Below are 17569 nucleotides of genomic sequence, written 5' to 3'. Positions count from 1 at the left end.
TGATGCTCCCACTGACCAGTTTTTTGCCTTCAGGTTTCTTCCTCTTCCTGTGGTTCTGCTCTCAGAGGTGCCGCTCAGAGGCAGAGGCAGAGGCAGAGATGGAGGCGTTCACCTCCTCCCAGATGGTGCAGTAGTCTGGACTACCTGGACTTTCTGGCCTGGAGCTCCCAGCCTCTCTGGCTGCCTGCAGAAGAGAAGATGGCAGGCCAGCTGCTGGAGGCCAGAGGCCACTGTCATCTCCTGGGGGCCTTTGCCACCTCCATGGCTTCCCCAGGCCCAGAAGGCAGGATGTTGTTCTACCTTCTCTGGCATTCTGCTCCAAGGCAGGTCAACCCCACCTGGGGGCAGCCAACTCGCCCCTGGTGCCTGGGCCCCGCTGGCCAGGCCTGTGACCAGAGCACTGGTCGCGGAGCCAAAAGGTCATATTTCAGCTTCTGGCTCTGAGTCTCACTGTCTGACCTTGGACCTGTCATTTCTTACTGATCCTCAGTTTCCACATCTGTAACATGGGGACAGATGGCTCTGGTCTGCCCTGTCCCAGAGCTCAATGCAGATTGAATGAGACCAGGGAGGAAGAGGCCATAGTGGGGTGGGGCAGCTGGCCTCGGGCAGCTGGGGGCAGGGTCTTGATCAGCCTGTCCTGGAAGGGCCTGCTGGGACCTGCTTCCTTCCCTGGGGAGAGGGTCATCCCATTCCGGGAGTCCCCAGCCCAGTGCTTAGAGACCCACCTAGTGTTTGAGAACTCATCAGCCTGTGTCCGAAGTTTCTTTTCCTTTTGCTCCCAGATTATGTGGACTAACTCCAAGCCCACCTTTCACGAAGATCAGAAAATCCTGTCCTTCCCTGGGGCTCCTCCTCCAGTGCTCCCCAGGCCCCTATAGGCCATTTAGACTAGTGACTGGGGCCATAGGACTTCCTGGAGATGGGAGGGGAGTGCCTCGTTCCCCTCCATCTGAGCTCCAGTGGCCAGGCATTTTGATGACTGGGCAGGTTTGAATTTCCCCTGGTAGGTATGAGGATGTGTGTTCTAAATCTCACATTTGTTGGTCTATACTCTTGGAGCTGGGAAGCACCTTCAGTATTTATAAATTGGTATAAATTATGCAAGTCTTTGTCATGCTGCACATTCTTGTTTTCTTCTTGTTTGCTATGTTAGCTGGCACTGTTGTAGAGAATCACCATTGCCCTTGACCTGTCCTGATAGACGGAGTAGACCACTCATGAAGCCAGAGCATTTCCCAGGCTGCCCACCAGGGGGCGATGTTGGCCCGCATCAGAAGCCGCTGGGTCCAAAACCAGTGGAGACGCTGTGGTCGCCTGTCTGTGGACATGGCGCACCGGATGGAGGGGCCCTGCCTCCAGGACTGTGCGTGCTGAGTGACCAGCAGGAGGGATGCCAGTCCTGCCTACGGAGCCGTTTCTCTTTCCCAACACAGCCGCCCGCTCTGGCTCTTGGTGTCTTGTGGTCTGGGCATATCTGGCACTAGAGCAGTGGGTGGGGACAGGTTCTCAGGGACTGGCTCCGGGCCATCAGATTTTGGTGACTTTGAACATCACAGGGCGGGAACTGGAGCCAGATCCCTTTTCTCCCAGGGGGACCTTCTGCCCTCTGTTCATTTCTTACATGAATAGCCTTTCACTAGGTGGTGAATGGTTCAATTCCAGAGCTAGACGGCCTGGGCTCAAATGCCAGCCCTATCATTGGTCAGCTGTGTGACCATGGACAAACCATTCCACCTGTCTGAGCCTGAGCTTTCCCATCTGTAAGATGGGGTAATAGTAGTACCTATTTAGAAGGTTAAATAAAATGACCCATATAAAGAGGCTTAGCAGAAGGTAAGTGCTCAGTGAATGGTTACTGCTATCATTCATATTTTATTATTATTGTTAGCAGTGCCACCTGAGTTTCAGAGGCCAATCCATCTAAGGTCCAGGTCTGCTCGTCCTCACAGGTCCAGCTCCTCTCTGGGTACATCCTGTGTCCCTTGGCTTTGCCACTTTCCCCAGAGCTGCCTCTGCCCCAGCCTTGCTGGCCTTTGGTCATTTTAGAAACATTCTCCATGCGGCACAGCCTCCAGGCCATTGCCACCGATCACCCTATCCCTCCGTCTCCCAATTCTCTGATCTAGTGAAATTCTCAGTGGCTCAGTTATCGTGTCTCCCATGAAATTGCTTCAATTTTCCCACAGAGAAGGTCTCTCTCCCACTCTGACTCTAGGCAGAGTGTCCCCCTGCCTCTATCAGGGTGATGTGAACCCCTATCCGAGCTCCCCTGGTTTGGCCAGCTCTGGTTTGTACCAGGCTCCCCAGGCCTTGGAATAGGTCCCCATTCCAATGAGGATCCTGAGGATCATGGGGATCTCCAGCCCCTCTCTTGGGCAGCTCCAGGGAGTGGTGTCCCAGGCTGACTTCTCAGCCCAGTAAAGCAGGGCCTTGCCTGGGAACTCCCTCCCCCATCCCCACCCCAGCCCAGACCTGGCCTGTTAGATCCTACCAAGCCTGGGCTGCCCAACAGAGGATGTGGCCACAGTGACACGGAATGGGGCTAGTAATTCTAGGAAACGGCCCCAGGCATGTGGCCCTGAGCCCGGGTGGGGTTCATGCTCTGTGCAGGGACCGCTTCCTGGAAATGCCCTGGCTGGGTGTGGGGGCAGGGATGAGGGCGCCCTTGCCGGGCCTCTGTGCCTTCCTCTTACTCCCAGCAGGGTCCTCCCCTCGCCCTGACTCCACACCGGGCCTAGCTCTCAGGGGCTTACGAACTCAGCAGGAAGATGGCGCGGGTGGTGTCTGGGCAGGGCCGCTGCTCAGGGCCAGAGACTCCGAGGAGGCACTTGGTGAGGGATGACAAGCCAGAAAGGCCACAGACTAGCAGTTTCTGTGTTGCTTTGCTGCTGTTTTTTTCAGAAAGGCATAGTGTGTGTACGGGGGGAGGAGTGTTGGATGAGGGTTGCCCAATAAAACACAAGATGCTCGATTTGGCGGACAGATACAAAAAAAGTTCACTGTTTATCTGAAATTCAAATTTCATCCTATAGATCTCCATCTGCTTATTTTTTCTTTAGTTCTTTTGCTAAGCCTGGCAACGCGCTTTTTTTTTTTCTAAGAATAATTTTTGACTGCTCTGGGTCTTCGCTACTGTGCACACTAGTTGCGGGACGCTAGTACTGGTTGTCGGAGAAGGCAATGGCACCCCACTCCAGTACTCTTGCCTGGGAAATCCCATGGATGGAGGAGCCTGGTGGGCTGCAGTCCACGGGGTCGCTAAGGGTCGGACACGACTGAGCGACTTCACTTTCACTTTTCACTTTCATGCATTGGAGAAGGAAATGGCATCCCACTCCAGTGTTCTTGCCTGGAGAATCCCAGGGACAGGGGAGCCTGGTGGGCTGCTGTCTCTGGGGTCGCACAGAGTCGGACACGACTGAAGCGACTTAGCAGCAGCAGTACTAGTTGCAGTGCGTGGGCTTCTCACTGTGGCGACTTCTGCTGCGGAGCATGGGCTCTGGAGCTCCCAGGCTTCAGTAGTTAGCTGTTGCATGGGGGCTCAGCAGTAGTGGCATACCGGCTTAGTTTATGTTGCTTAGGAAGGAGCAGTGGCTCGGAGGTCTGGGGCATGCAGGCTTTACCCTTCACATCTATTCTCTGTGTGCCAGCTGGGGAACCCTCTGCCCCCTGGGTGAGTCCTGAGCTCCACTCAAGGCTTCTCTTCCTGGGCTCCCCTTGCCAGTCAAGGTTGCCACCAGGATGCTTGAGGGCTCCGCCTTCTGTGCCCCTCCCACCAACTGTGGTCCAGACCCGGCCTCCAGCCTCCTCTCCACAGCCCGCCCTGGCTTCCTGCTCCCAGTCTGAGCTTTACTCAGAAGCCAGAGGGAATTTTTCATCCTGTAAGCTGACATGTTCTTCTCTGCTGACACCCTTCCATACGCTCCCCCTCCTTGTAGTCAAACTTCCCACTGGAGCTCAAAAGGCCCTGGGGGTCCCACCTGTGCTCACGTCTCCCGCCATTCCTTGCTTGCCCTCCTTGCTCCTGCCATACTCAACTACTTCACATTCTCTGAACAGGTCCTTTCTCACCTCCAGGCCTTGTACAAGCTTCCTGGAACACTATCCCTCAGGTCTTTCATTTGCAGAAAGAGGACAACACACCCTAATGATCTCAGTCTGGCAGCCTCTCCCGATTTCTCTGCCTGGACCAGGAAGCTGCCCTTGACCGGTAAAGCTGATTTTGGAGAGATAGCAGTGAGCGGGCCTGAAGAGAGATCTTAGTTCCCTGCCCAGGAATAGAACCTAGGTAACCCTGGATGAAAACCAGGAATCCTAGTCCCCAGGGGTGAAGGTGAGAAGCAAAGGGACCCTGGCTCTTTCCCCCCATTTGAGAGCAAGAATGTTTCAAGAAGACAAAAACTGTAAAAACAGATACAAAGTTTATTATTAGAGACACAGCATAAGGTGTGGAGTGCACATAGAAGCAGTTTGTTTATTTAAGACAGAAGCAAGGCAGAGACACACACCTAGAGAGGAGTCCTGGCGTCCTGAATGCAGGGCGTGGTAAAGAGATGACTCAGATCACTTCTATAAGATAGTCCTTCTGGGTCTTTGTTTACATTTGGCCAGTTATTTCATTTTTTCTTTATACCTGACTGGTCCTAACACCCTCCCCAGGATGCATGTGCAACTATTTGCTAAGATGGGTCCTACAGCAGAGGCCTGTGGGTGCTGCTGCTGCTGCTAAGTCACTTCAGTCGTGTCCGACTCTGTGTGACCCCATAGATGGAAGCCCACCAGGCTCCCCCGTCCCTGGGATTCTCCAGGCAAGAACACTGGAGTGGGTTGCCATTTCCTTCTCCAAAGGTGCATTCCATGCTTATTATGGAGGGTGCCCCTCTCCTTTTTTATCCCTAGGGAGCCTTCCTGCCCCTTCCTGCTCCCCAGTGTCCTTCCTGGACATTACACACATGCACGTGTGCAGACAGGAAAGTTTTCCTGACCTCAGGAGCAGGCACCTTATCTCTTTACTTTAGCAGAGCTCAGCTTTTGCAACTAGCTTTGTCCTTGTAGTGTCTGGGTGAGAACAAAGCTTCAGTTTTACTCCACTTGACAAACACCAGCTGTCCAGCCCAGGGGCCACATCTATCTCCTACCTCAAAAGCTAGGATGGGGCCTTCTCTTGGCTCCACAGCCTTTGCCCTTCCCTTATGACAGTAGTTGTGGATATCCATATCACTTAAAAAGTGAATTTTATCATCTGCAAGTTTACTTCAACCAATCTGACTTTTAAAAATTGATAGACTAGGGAGAAGCTGACAAATCCTCCAGTGACATGGGATGTTTCAAATGCTTCTCTCTCTCTCTTTTATTAAAAACAATATATATTATTTTATTTGGCTTTGCTGGGTCTTAGTTGGAGCACATGGGATCTAATTACCTAACCAGGGATCGAACTGGGATCCCTGGCATTGGGAACACGGAGTCTTAGCCACTGGACCATCAGGGAAGTCCCTCAGATGCTTCTCTTAATTACGGATGGCAAAGCTGAACAAACTAGCCAAGATACAGAAGATCTGAACGACATAAGAAACAGATTTGATGTAATGGACATTAATTGAATTTTGTCTCCCATAGTCAGATTCTCCTTAAGCACTTAAGGGTTATTTTTAAAAACTGACAGTAGACTAGATTAGAAAGCAAGCTTCAAAAAAAAAATGGCAAAGAATTGCTATTAGACCACATTCTTTGATTTTGATGAAGTGGAGCTAGTAATAACAAAAATATAATTTAAAAATCCCCACGTGTTTGGAAATTTGTCACTGGGATAAACAAATTGACCAAAGGAATGGAAAGGAGAGCCTGGAAACAGGAGAAGGGATTGGGGGACTCGCATATGGCAGTGGAAGCTGCAGACCAGGGAAGGGGAGAGACCATGTGGAGCGGGAGACACGTGTGGCAAAGAAGTCCACTTGAATCTCTGCCTACAGTGGACTCAAGAATCAGCTCTAGGGACTTCCCTGGTGGCCCAGTGGTTAAAACTCAGGTATCACTGCAGGGGGCGCAGGTTCAGTCTCTGGTTGGGGAACTAAGATCCCACATGCCTTGCGGAGTGGCCAAAAATCTAAAAAAAAAAAAAAACCACTAAAAAAACCCAAAAAACAAGAATTAGCTCTAGATGAATTAAGGGTTTACATGTCAAAAGTCCAACTTTAATCCTGTTTGAAGAAAATATAGATTAACATCTTCCTGACTTCAAGATGGGGAAAGAACCCTTAAAGAAAACATCAAAAAAGTGTTAACCATGATGAAAAGATGGATACAATTGACCACACGCTAATTGGTGTTTGAGACAGAGTCACAGATGTAGAAAACAAACATGGTTACCAGAGGGAAAGGCAGGGGAGGGATAAACTGGGAGACTGGATTGACATACACACACTACTATATAGATTAAATATAACGAATAAGGATCTACTGTAAAGCACAGGGAACTCGTCTCAATATTCTGTAATGACCTATATGGGGAAAGAATCTAAAAAAGGAGTGGGTATATATATACGTGGGCTTCCCAGGTAGTGCTAGTGGTAAAGAATCCACTTGCCAACGCAGGAGACACAAGAAACTTGGGTTCGATCCCTGGGTTGGGAAGATCCCCTGGAGGAGGGCATGGCAGCATTCTTGCCTGGAGAATCGCTATGGACAGAGGAGCCTGGCGGGCTACAGTCCATGGGGTCTCAAAGAGTTGGGCACGACTGAAGTGACTGAGCACGCACACGTATGTATATGTACAGCTGATCACTTTGCTGTACAGCAGAAATTAGCACAACATTTAAAATCAACTATACTCCAATAAAAAATTCTATTTCCCAAAATACACCTTAAAGGAAATGAAAAGACAAGCCATATTTGGGAAAAGATGTAGCACAGAGTTGGTATTGAGACCCTATGGATCAGTAAGAGGGCTTCCCTGGTGGCTCAGAGGTTAAAGCGTCTTCCTCCAATGCAGGAGGCCCGGGTTCGATCCCTGGTTCGGGAAGATCCCCTGGAGAAGGAAATGGTAACCCACTCCAGTATTCTTGCCTGGAGAATCCCATGGACGGAGAAGCCTGGTAGGCTACAGTCCACGGGGTCGCAAAGAGTCTGACACGACTGAGCGACTGAACGGAACGGAACGGATCAGTAAGAAAAGATAAACAACTTAGGAGAAAAATGAGCAAAAACCATGAACTGGCATTTCCAAAAAATTGAAAGAGCTCTGGCCAGATAACATGCCAAGGCTCCAGCTCAAAAACCCTGAAATACATAGGCAGCAGCCACTTACTCTGAAAGGAAAGTCAGGTTGAAGTCAGGTCATTAAAGTAATGGTAGCCTAGGGTCACTTAATGCATTTTCTCTAATAAACTTTGAGATCTCCATTTACTCACTTCTTTATACCTTAGAAACTCTTTGCTATGGTCCCACAAATCTTGGGTCTCTTCCTTAGTCATATGTTTGTCCAGGTTACATACATTAGGCTTCTGGGAATATAACTTAAGCAGGGGTCCCCAACCTCTGGGATCTAACATCTGATGATCTTGGGGCGGGGGGGCTGCTGATGTAATAATAATTGAAATAATGTGCACAATAAATGTTATGTACCCTGGTGGCTCAGTGGTAAAGAATCTGCCCGCAATGCGGGAGGCCTGGGTTCGATCCCTGAGTTGGGATGATCCCCTGGAGAAGGAAGTACTCCACTATTCTGGCCTGGAGAAGTTCACAGAGGAGCCTGGTGGGCTATAGCCCATGGGTTCACAAAGAGTTGGACACGACTGAGTGACTAACAATTTCACTTTTTCACTGCTTGAATCATCTCCAAACCATACCTCCCCATGCTGGTCTGTGGAAAATTTGTCCTCCATGAAACCAGTCCCTGGTGCCAAGGAGGTTGGGGACCGCTGACTTAAGGCAGGGTTTTGTGCAGTGCCGCTGGTAACCTGGGAAGAAGGGGTGTGGGATAAAAAGAAATCCAAGCTAGCCTTGCAGTCCAAAGGCTCGCCACTTGCTGACTGGCTGAAGTCTTGCTCTGTAGGCGCTGTGGTCGCTGACTGGGGACACATTTAGCTGAGATTTGACCACCTTGTGGGCACCAGGCCCTGTGCCGTGGATGTGAGCTGGCGGGAAGTCCATGTCCCCTCCCAGGGCTGTGGTCCCCGGGGCGGCTCTGTAGGTAGAAGCAGAAAAGCTTCTGGAAGACGTACTCCACTGCCACCATCACCACAGAGCCCGCAGCTGCCAACTTCCCCATTCTGCTGCCCAGCCTCGTCTCCATCTTGCTTCTGAAAAACAATGAAAGTAAGCATGGCTTTGCTGCTCTTGTGAATTTTCAGGCTTTTCTTCCTCAGAGCCCCATTCTCTTGCTCATAATGGTGAGAGGGGACACTTACTATGTACCCGATACTTCCTACATATATTAGCTCACTTAATTTTCACAACAACCCTGTGATGTAAGTTTGATTATTATCAGACTCATTCCACCTGTGAAGAAACTGAAGCACAGAAAGCTTAAGTGACTTGCCCAAGGCCGCACAGCTCCCCAGTGCCTGAGCTGAGGTTCAAATCAGCCTCTGATTCCTTATCAGATTGTGAAGGGGTGGGAACAAGCCTACCAGACGGCGAGTTCCATGGAGCCAGGGGCTGTGTGTATTTGCACTGTGGACCCACCGGGGATGCTCAGAGAGTCAGCCGCGATTGTCCCAGCAGGATCTGCAGGGAGGCAGGGAGCTAGCCTAGAAGGGAATCTGAGACAGTCTGAGTTCAAGTCCTGGCTCTGCGACTCACTCACCGTAGACCTTGGCAAGCCTCTTGAGGCCCCTCTGAAACAGGTTTCTCACCTGTAAAATGGAGCTATTTCCAAGGCTGCTCTGAGGGGTCAGGGAGAGATAAGTGTGACTTGGTCAGGAGAAGGCCCTTCAGAGTGTGAGTGAATGCCTGGCCTGCTGCCTCGCACACCATTGGTGCTGTGAGCTGTCTGAGGACATTTAGATGGGAACCTCAGCCGACGGGTCAGAAGGTCAGCGCCTGGAATTAGGGTGAAGGTAGGCTCCTTAGCAGGGCCAGGATGGCCAGAGCTGCCAAGCCAGGCCCTGGGGCGGTCATTCCTATCGTGACCACCAGGGGTCGCGGTTGACCACTCCTGCCTTTCTGCCTGGTCCCAGAGCCCAGAGGCAGCCTGCAGAGGACCTGGGGGGACCCCGACATTCCTGCCAACTGCAAGATGGGAACATTTCCAGCAAGAGTGCATCTGAGGCCCTGACCTGGCTTTCCCACCTCTGTTAAAGAAGAAAACTGGTAGATTTTCCCATCCTTCTGTGGGAATGTCTGCTGTTCTTTTATCCACCCATCTGTCTCTGTTCATTCACTCATCTGTCCATCCATTCATCCTTCCGTCTGTCCATCTGTTCATTATTCCTTTATTTCCCATTTCATTTGTTCATGAAGACACTTATCTGTCCTTTTATCCAGCCATTCACCTGACCATCCATCCATTCATCCTTCCCTCCGCCCAATACCCAACCTCTGTCTATCTGCCCTCTATCTATCCCACACACAGAGAGACTATGTTGAGGCAGGCTTGCTCAACCTGGGGTTCCCCATGCAGGGAGGAGGCCCAGCTGCTGCTCCCACCACCCCTCTCCCCCAGGCTCACCATCTGGTGGGACCAGGGATATACCAGGCAATGATAACATAACATGATGTGTGTGGACAAAATTGGGGTAGCAAAAATGTCACATTTCATTATTAATTTTAATATCACATTAGACTCCAAGGTTTTCCCACCTTCTGCATGGGGATTGCCTTTGGTGGAGAAGGCCTATGAATTAAACAAAAATGAGAGGCTTATGTTGCTTGTTGAAGGAAAATGGGGAAAGGGCCTCTGGTTCAACTTCAGCCTCATAGTTACTACTTTGATGTTCTTGTATTGGAGCCTATGGGGTCTCTTAGTCAGCTGGCTCCCTGCTCCTCCCCAGGGTTTGCTGGAATACTTTGATGAGGAGTTACCTGTTGAAAGACATCCCAGACCTTCCTCTCCAGCAATGGGAACCTCTGATCTCAGGCGGGTCCTGGCTTCGCTCTCTCACCCCAGGAACCCAGGCTTCAGGAACACAAACCAACTCAGAGCCTGGAGCCTGTGGGCTGGGCTGCTTCCTTTGGCGGGGTGTTAGGGGAGGGTGAGGAGTGTAACCCAGGGTGGCAGGAAGGCTTCTTTCTTTTTTATAATTTATTTTTATTTTTGGTTGCCCTGGGTCTTTGTTGCTGCATGTGAGCTTTCTCTAGTTGCAGTGAGCGGGGGCTATTCTTTGTTGCAGAGCACGGACTCTAGGCGCACGGGCTTCAGTAGTTGTGGCCCAGGGGCTTAGTTGCTCTGCGGCGTGTGGAATCTTCCCAGACCAGAAACCGAACCCGTGTCCCCTGCATTGGCAGGTAGATTCTTAAGCACTGGACCACCAGAGAAGTCCATCAGGAAGGTTTCTTATGAGAGAGGGCTTCTAGCTGAATAGAGTAGGACAGGGGGAGGGGGAGGTTTGGGGGTAAAAGGAAGAGAGAGAGAGAGTGTGCAGACATGTGGGCTTGGGGGGGAAGATAGGAGAGGCAAGAAAGAAACCAGAGGGAGAAGAAGGGGCCCCATTATGCAGCTTGGGCAGTGGGGAGACATTGAAGCTCTTTGACCAGGTGAGTCCCCCATCTGAGTGGTGTTTCCAAACGGTCACTGGCTGTGGGTAGAGACAGGTTGGAAGGACATCCAGGGAGACACAGCTGACTGGTTGTCCTTGGGTGGACCTGAAATACATCCAGAGTTGTGCTGACAGCAGGAATGGAGGGAGGGGCGAGGCTCAATGGGGCGTCGGGAGGGGGAACCCATAGGATGGAAAGCTTGACTGGCCACCAGCTGGGCGGGAGTCATCAAGTCTGATAGTTGGGTCCTGAATGGTGGGGTGGCCTGTCTGTAACTGCGGTGCGGAACTCACAAAGGGAGAGCAGGTGGTGTGTGTGCATCAGTTTTGTTGATGTAATCCTTTATTGATTGTGAACTATAGAGAGTTCACAGGATACACACACAATTTAGCCAAAATTATAGAGCAAATCGCCATGTGACGCCCCTCCTCCACGCCCTGAAACCTCCATCCTCCTTTCTCCACCCCACACCTTCCTGCAAGGGGCAGGAAAACATCCTGATGTCTAGAGGCATCACTTCCTTACTTGTACTGACCGTTTTAACACCTGTATCTGCATCTCTGAATGACATAGTTCTGGTTTTTCTTATTTTGGAAGTTTATATAAACAAAATCCACGTCTCTTCAACTTACCATTAAATTTGTGGGATTCATCTGTGTTGTTGTATGTAAATACGTTTTATTCAATTTCATTGCTATATGCTATTCCAGCACGGGACCACGCTACAGCTCTGAATCCTTTCTCCTGTGGACAGATATTTGGGATGCTTGCAGGTTGAGGTATGGTAAGCGATGAATGTTCTTCTATGTACACAGAGGTGCGTGTTCATGTTTGTGTTGCTCCAAGCTATGTATCTAGGAGTGGAATTTCTGGACTACAGGTCATATGTGTCTTCAACTTTACTAGACTATGCCAGTCTTCTGAAGTGGTTGAACAAATTTTCAGTTCCACTCTGCTCTGATGAGTATCCCCGTGGCTCTCTGGTGCCACACGTGCGTGCCTGCTAAGTCACTTCAATTGTGTCCGACTCTTTGTGATCTTATCTATGGATTGTAACCCACCAGGCTCCTCTGTCCATGAGATTCTCTAGGCATGAAACCTGGAGTGGGTTGCCATGCCCTCTTCCAGGGGATCTTCCTGATCCAGCAATTGAACCTGGGTCTCTTGCATTGGCAGGTGGTTTCTTTACCACGGGCACCACCTGGGAAGCCCTTGCTTAATCTGCTGGGTGTGTAGTGGTATCTCATTGTTACTGTAAGTTGCATTTCCAAGGCAATTTAATGAGGTAGAGCATCTCTTCATATATTTATTGGCTGGTCGGATTCGTCCCTCCCCCTTTTAAAAGCATCTGTTTAAATCTTTTGCCTATTTTCTATTGGGTTGTTTGTAACATATGCCCCTGGTGCCAGCATCACTCTGATTTTGGCCATTGTGCAGGGTACAAAGCTTCCACTGCTAGAGAGCCAGTCTGTCAAGGTTCTATCCAGGGTCTTTTCCGACACTGTGGAAAAGACTGGAATGGGAGCATGATAGCTGATGGACGGGCGCCCCAGCTCCTGACCTTCACGGAGACAGCTCTTGACTGTCTCAGGAGTCCTGGAGGTCCCACCGCCTACAGCAGTGACCTTGATAGCATCCTGGTATTGGGATGTCTACCTGCCCTGTCTCACTCTCTGTACCCCTCACTCCCGCCTTGAGCACCATCTTCCAGACACCTTGTCTCAGACTCCCTTCTCCTCTACTTCTTATTGATTTTGAGGGGATATTTGTATATTCTGGATATGACTTCTTTGTTGGTTATATTATTGCAATCATACTCTCCCACTCTGTGATCTTATTCACTTTTTTCCCCTACAGTCTTTTTTTTTTTTTAAATAATTACTTTTGGCTGTGCTGGGTCTTCATGGCTGCATGGTCTTTCCTCTAGCTGCAGAGAGTGGGGACGCTCTCTAGCTGGGGTGCACAGGGTCTCATTGTGGTGACTTCTCTTATTATGGTTCCTGGGCTCTAGAGCTCAGACTCCGGAGTTGTGGCACATGGGCTTAGTTGCTCCGTGGCATATAGGATCAGGGATCAGACCTGTGTCTCCTGCAATGGCAGGTGGATTCCTTATCACTAAGCCACCAGGGAAGCCCCAACCCCCCACCCCACCCATCATCTTTTGAGGAACAGAAACTCTTCCGTTTATTATGTTCTAGGTGATTAAATATTTACCTGATGGCCAGTGCTTTTTGTGTTAAATTCTTCGCTGACTCAAAGTCAGGAAGATATCTTTCTATATCATTGCCAAGAAGTTTTGTAGCTTTTCACTGTCAGGTCTTTAAATTTACCTGCAATTGATATTCGTGGCTTGTATGTGTTAGGGTTGAATTTTGTTTTTGTTTTTGCCCCATATGAATACCCAGCTGTCGGAACCCCATTCGTATAAACTCCAGCCTTTCCTCGATGCTCAGAAATGCCAGCTCTGTTGTAAATCAGGCAGCCACATTATGTGTGGAACTGTTGGTGAGTGCTCCGGTCTATTTCTGCATGTCCCAATTAAATTTTAGAATTTTATCTGAATTGTGTGCATTTCTGGTTAAATTTATTTCTAGGCATTTGATCTATTTTTGAAGTGTTGTAAATGGTGGCGGTTGTATTAGTTTTCTATTAACATGTACCAAATTATCCCCAAACTCGGTGGCAAAGCCTCAAGTATTTATCATTTTTAGTTTTTGTGGGTTATGCACCTAGCTGGTGGCTCTGCCTTAAGGTCTTTTATGAGGTTGCAGTCAAGTTGATAGCTAGGGCTGTGGTCTTACTTTTTTAAGTGTACAATTTCAATAGTTTCTAGTATTGGGTGGGCCCAAAAGTTCATTTGGGTTATTTCCATAAGATCTGGTTGTGCAGAATTGTGCAGCCATCACCACAGTCAATTTTAGAATATGTTCATTACCCCAAGAAAGAAACCTCATACCCATTACCTCATTTCCGTTTCACCCAAGCTTCCAGCATCAAGCAACCATTAATCTACTTTCTGTCTGTATAAATTTGCCTGTTCAGTACATTTCATAGAAATGGACTTATGCAATATGTGGCCTTTATAACTGGTTTCTTTCACCTAGTACATTTTCAAGGTTTTTCCGTATTGTAGCATGTATTCCTTTTTATTAATGAATAACATGTCATTGTGTGGACCCACCACACTTTTATTTATTCTTTAATCTGTTGGTAAGTATTTTGCTTTTCTTCCCCATTTTAAATAATGCTGCTGTGGGTACTCATGTACAAGTTTTTGTGTGAATATACATTTTCAGTTCTTTTGAGTGTATACCTAGGATTGAAATTGCAAAGTCATATTATAAGTCCATGTACTAGGACTGTGGTCTTATCTAAAGGCTTTGATTCCCATGATGAAAAGCTGGTGGAAGAGGCTCGGTTCTTGTCTTCTTTGAAGAAAGAATTCAGCAAAGAGACCAATATTGTGAAAAAGTTAGAAGCATTGCTTGTGTGGAAGAAGTAAAGTATGTGTGGAAAAAACAATACATGTGTGCAAAGGCAGAGAGGTGACCTCGAGGTGAGCAGCCCAATAGAGGCAGCTTAGGTTGCTTGTATAGGGGTAGTTTCTGTTTGTTTGATTTCCTAGTCAATCGTCTCCATATTTGGTCCTGGTGTGGACATGCATCTCTCAGCTAGATGGATTCCGGCAGGGGTCTTCCTCATCCTTTCATCCTTCCCCCAGACTGAAGGCCTTCTCTGTGCATGCGTCAGGCTGGGAAATCCACAAGAATGCATCCAATTGAGACCCAATACTCCCACAGGTATCCCATTTTGAAATGTCAGCAGGAGATCAGCTACAGCTGCTCAGCCTGGGGCCAATCTACCTCCTACCTCAGCTTGACTTGTGAAGGGGACCTGTAGGGCTGCCTCATGACATGACAGCTGGCTTCCCCAGGAGGGAAGTAATTTGAGAGGGAGAGAGAACACCCAAGATGGGAGCCACAGCCTTTTAATAACCTAATATCAGAAATGACATGTCATGATTTCTGCTATGTTCTATTCATTAGAATGTAGATCATAAAGAAAGATGAGCACTGAAGAATTGATGCTTTTGAACTGTGGTGTTGGAGAAAACTCTTGAGAGTCTCTTGGAAAGCAAGGAGATCAAACCAGTCGATCTTTAAAAAAAAAAAAATCAACCCTGAATACTCATTGGAAGGACTGATGCTGAAGCTGAAGCTCCAATCCTTTGGCCACCTGATGCGAAGAGCTGACTCATTGGGAAAGATCCTGATGTTGGGAAAAATTGAAGGCAGGAGGAGAAGGGGATGACAGAGGATGAGATGGTTGGATGGCATCACTGACTCAGTGGACATAATTCTGAGCAAATTCCAGGAGATGGTGAAGGACAGGGGAGCCTGGCATGCTGTAGTCCGTGGGGTCACCAAGAGTCGGACACAACTGAGCAACTGAAGTTGCTAAGTGCAGCCCACACAAGAGGAGGGGATTACACAGAGGCATGACTAGCAGGAGGCCAGAATCATTTTGGACCATCATATAATAAATAGAACCTGTTACTGTGACCTTTTAAAAATTGTATTTTCCAATTGTGGCTACTATATAGTATTACATAATGATGTATTAACATTGGTTTTTGTATCCTGAAAACTTACTGAACTCTCTTGTTAATTCTAATAGATTGTCAATTTTTTAAAATAGTTTTTCAATTTTTTAAAATATACTCATCGTCACATCTATGAATGGTGAGGTTTGTTTGTTTTCGATGTTTGTCTGTCTTATCTCACTTCCTTTTCTTATTGCACAGGCTAGGTCTTTACAGAGCAATACAGAATATAGTAATAGCAAGCTTCCTTATCTTGCTACCAAACTCAAAGGGAAAGTTTTTGACAGTTTCACCCTGAAGTATAATATTTGCTGTAAGGTTTTGTTCAGTATGTACCCTTTATCAGATTTAGGAAGTTCCTTATATTTCTAGTTTCCTAAGATTTTTTTTTAAAAACCATGAATGGATATTGAATTTTGTCAAACATCTCTTTTTCATACTTTGCAATGATCATTAGAATTTTGTTGTTATTCAGTTGCTAAGTCATGTCCTGCAGCCTGCCTCCCAGAGTTTGCTCAGACTCATGTTCATTGAGTCAGTGAAATTAAGTTTTATTATTATCTTTACCTCTAGTAATGCATTTTGCCTTAAAGTCTACTTTGTCTTTTACAAATAAAGTTATACTAGCTTTTTGAAAACTAGTTTTTTTATTTTATTGCCTTAAAATGTTCTCTATTCTTATGTTTTAGATGTGTTTGTTCATTGTTGAATAACATAAATTTCCCCCCATCCAGGCTGAAATTTTTGCCTTTTAACTGGAGCATTTCGTCCATTTATAATTAATGACTGTGTATAGGTAAATGTAAATGTAATGTACATCTACTGTAAACATTTAGAATTAAATCTACTATCTTACTTTGTGGTACTTATCTTACTCATCCTATTTTTTTCATTTCTTTCTGGCCTTGAAAGAATTGTCTGTATATGTTTTATCTTATAACTCATATCATTTACTCTGTTAATAAGTTTGAAATGATATACTCTTTTTCTATTCCTTTAGTGCAGGAGCTGGTAACTTTTTTCTGTAAAAAGCCCGATGGTAAATATTTTAGGCTTTGCGTGCCACTGATAGTCTGTCATAGATTCTTCTCTGATTGGATTTTTATAGCCCTTTTCATATGTGGAAACCATTCTTATTTGGCAGGCGAAATTTGGAAAACTCAGCAGTGGCCACAGGACTGGAAAAGGTCAGTCTTCATTCCAATCCCAAAGAAAGGCAATGCCAAAGAATGCTCAAACTACCGCACAATTGCACTCATCTCACACGATAGTAAAGTCATGCTCAAAATTCTCCAAGCCAGGCTTCAGCAATATGTGAACCGTGAACTCCCAGATGTTCAAGCAGGTTTTAGAAAAGGGAGAGGCACCAGAGATCAAATTGCCAACATCCGCTGGATCATGGAGAAAGCAAGAGAGTTCCAGTAAAACATCTATTTCTGCTTCATTGACTATGCCAAAGCCTTTGACTGTGTGGATCACAATAAATTGTGGAAAATTCTGAAAGAGATGGAAATACCAGACCACCCGACCTGCCTCTTGAGAAACCTGTATGCAGGTCAGGAAGCAACAGTTAGAACTGGACATGGAACAACAGACTGGTTCCAAATAGGAAAAGGAGTGCGTCAAGGCTGTATATTGTCACCTTGCTTATTTAACTTATATGCAGAGTACATCATGAGGAATGCTGAGCTGGAAGAAGCACAAGCTGGAATCAAGATTGCTGGGAGAAATATCAATAATCTCAGATATGCAGATGACACTACCCTTATGGCAGAAAGTGAAGAGGAACTCAAAAGCCTTTTGATGAAAGTGAAAGAGGAGAGTGAAAAGGTTGGCTTGAAGCTCAACATTCAGAAAACAAAGATCATGGTATCTGGTCCCATCACTTCATGCGAAATAGATGGAAAAACAGTGGAAACAGTGTCAGACTTTATTTTTTGGGGCTCCAAAATCACTGCAGATGCTGATTGCAGCCATGAAATTAAAAGACGCTTACTCCTTGGAAGGAAAGTTATGACCAACCTTGATAGTATGTTAAAAAGCAGAGACATTACTTTGCCAACAAAGGTCCGTCTAGTCAAGGCTATGATTTTTCCTGTGGTCATGTATGGATGTGAGAGTTGGACTGTGAGGAAAGCTGATCGCCGAAGAATTGATGCTTTTGAACTGTGGTGTTGGAGAGGACTCTTGAGAGTCCCTTGTACCGCAAGGAGATCCAACCAGTCCATTCTAAGGGAGATCGATCCTGGGTGTTCATTGGAAGGA

The 17569-nt window shown here is 47.3% G+C and overlaps 1 protein-coding gene and 1 long non-coding RNA gene across 4 annotated transcripts in view; both read left to right on the top strand.

Moving 5' to 3' along the window:
* The window catches only part of ADGRG5 (adhesion G protein-coupled receptor G5), a 33213-nt gene extending 29910 nt beyond the window's left edge, over window positions 1-3303 (top strand). For all 3 annotated transcript variants that reach the window (XM_055412680.2, XM_088830465.1, XM_088830466.1), the window contains one exon: window positions 34-3303. In XM_055412680.2, coding sequence (XP_055268655.2) covers window positions 34-134 — 101 coding nt within the window. In that variant the 3' untranslated portion in view covers window positions 135-3303. The remainder of the gene's footprint in view (window positions 1-33) is intronic.
* Window positions 3304-9175: 5872 nt separating this feature from the next.
* Window positions 9176-17181, top strand: LOC148774399 (uncharacterized). Its single transcript, XR_016035906.1, has 3 exons — window positions 9176-10698; window positions 11412-11480; window positions 13107-17181. It is a non-coding gene; the product is annotated as an uncharacterized LOC148774399 (long non-coding RNA).
* Window positions 17182-17569: the final 388 nt, after the last annotated feature.

This window comes from Moschus berezovskii, chromosome 22, assembly GCF_049115385.1.
Source record: "Moschus berezovskii isolate FMDL1 chromosome 22, NW_MosBer_1.0, whole genome shotgun sequence".
NCBI lineage: Eukaryota > Metazoa > Chordata > Mammalia > Artiodactyla > Moschidae > Moschus > Moschus berezovskii.
This window is presented reverse-complemented; position numbering and strand designations above follow the sequence as displayed.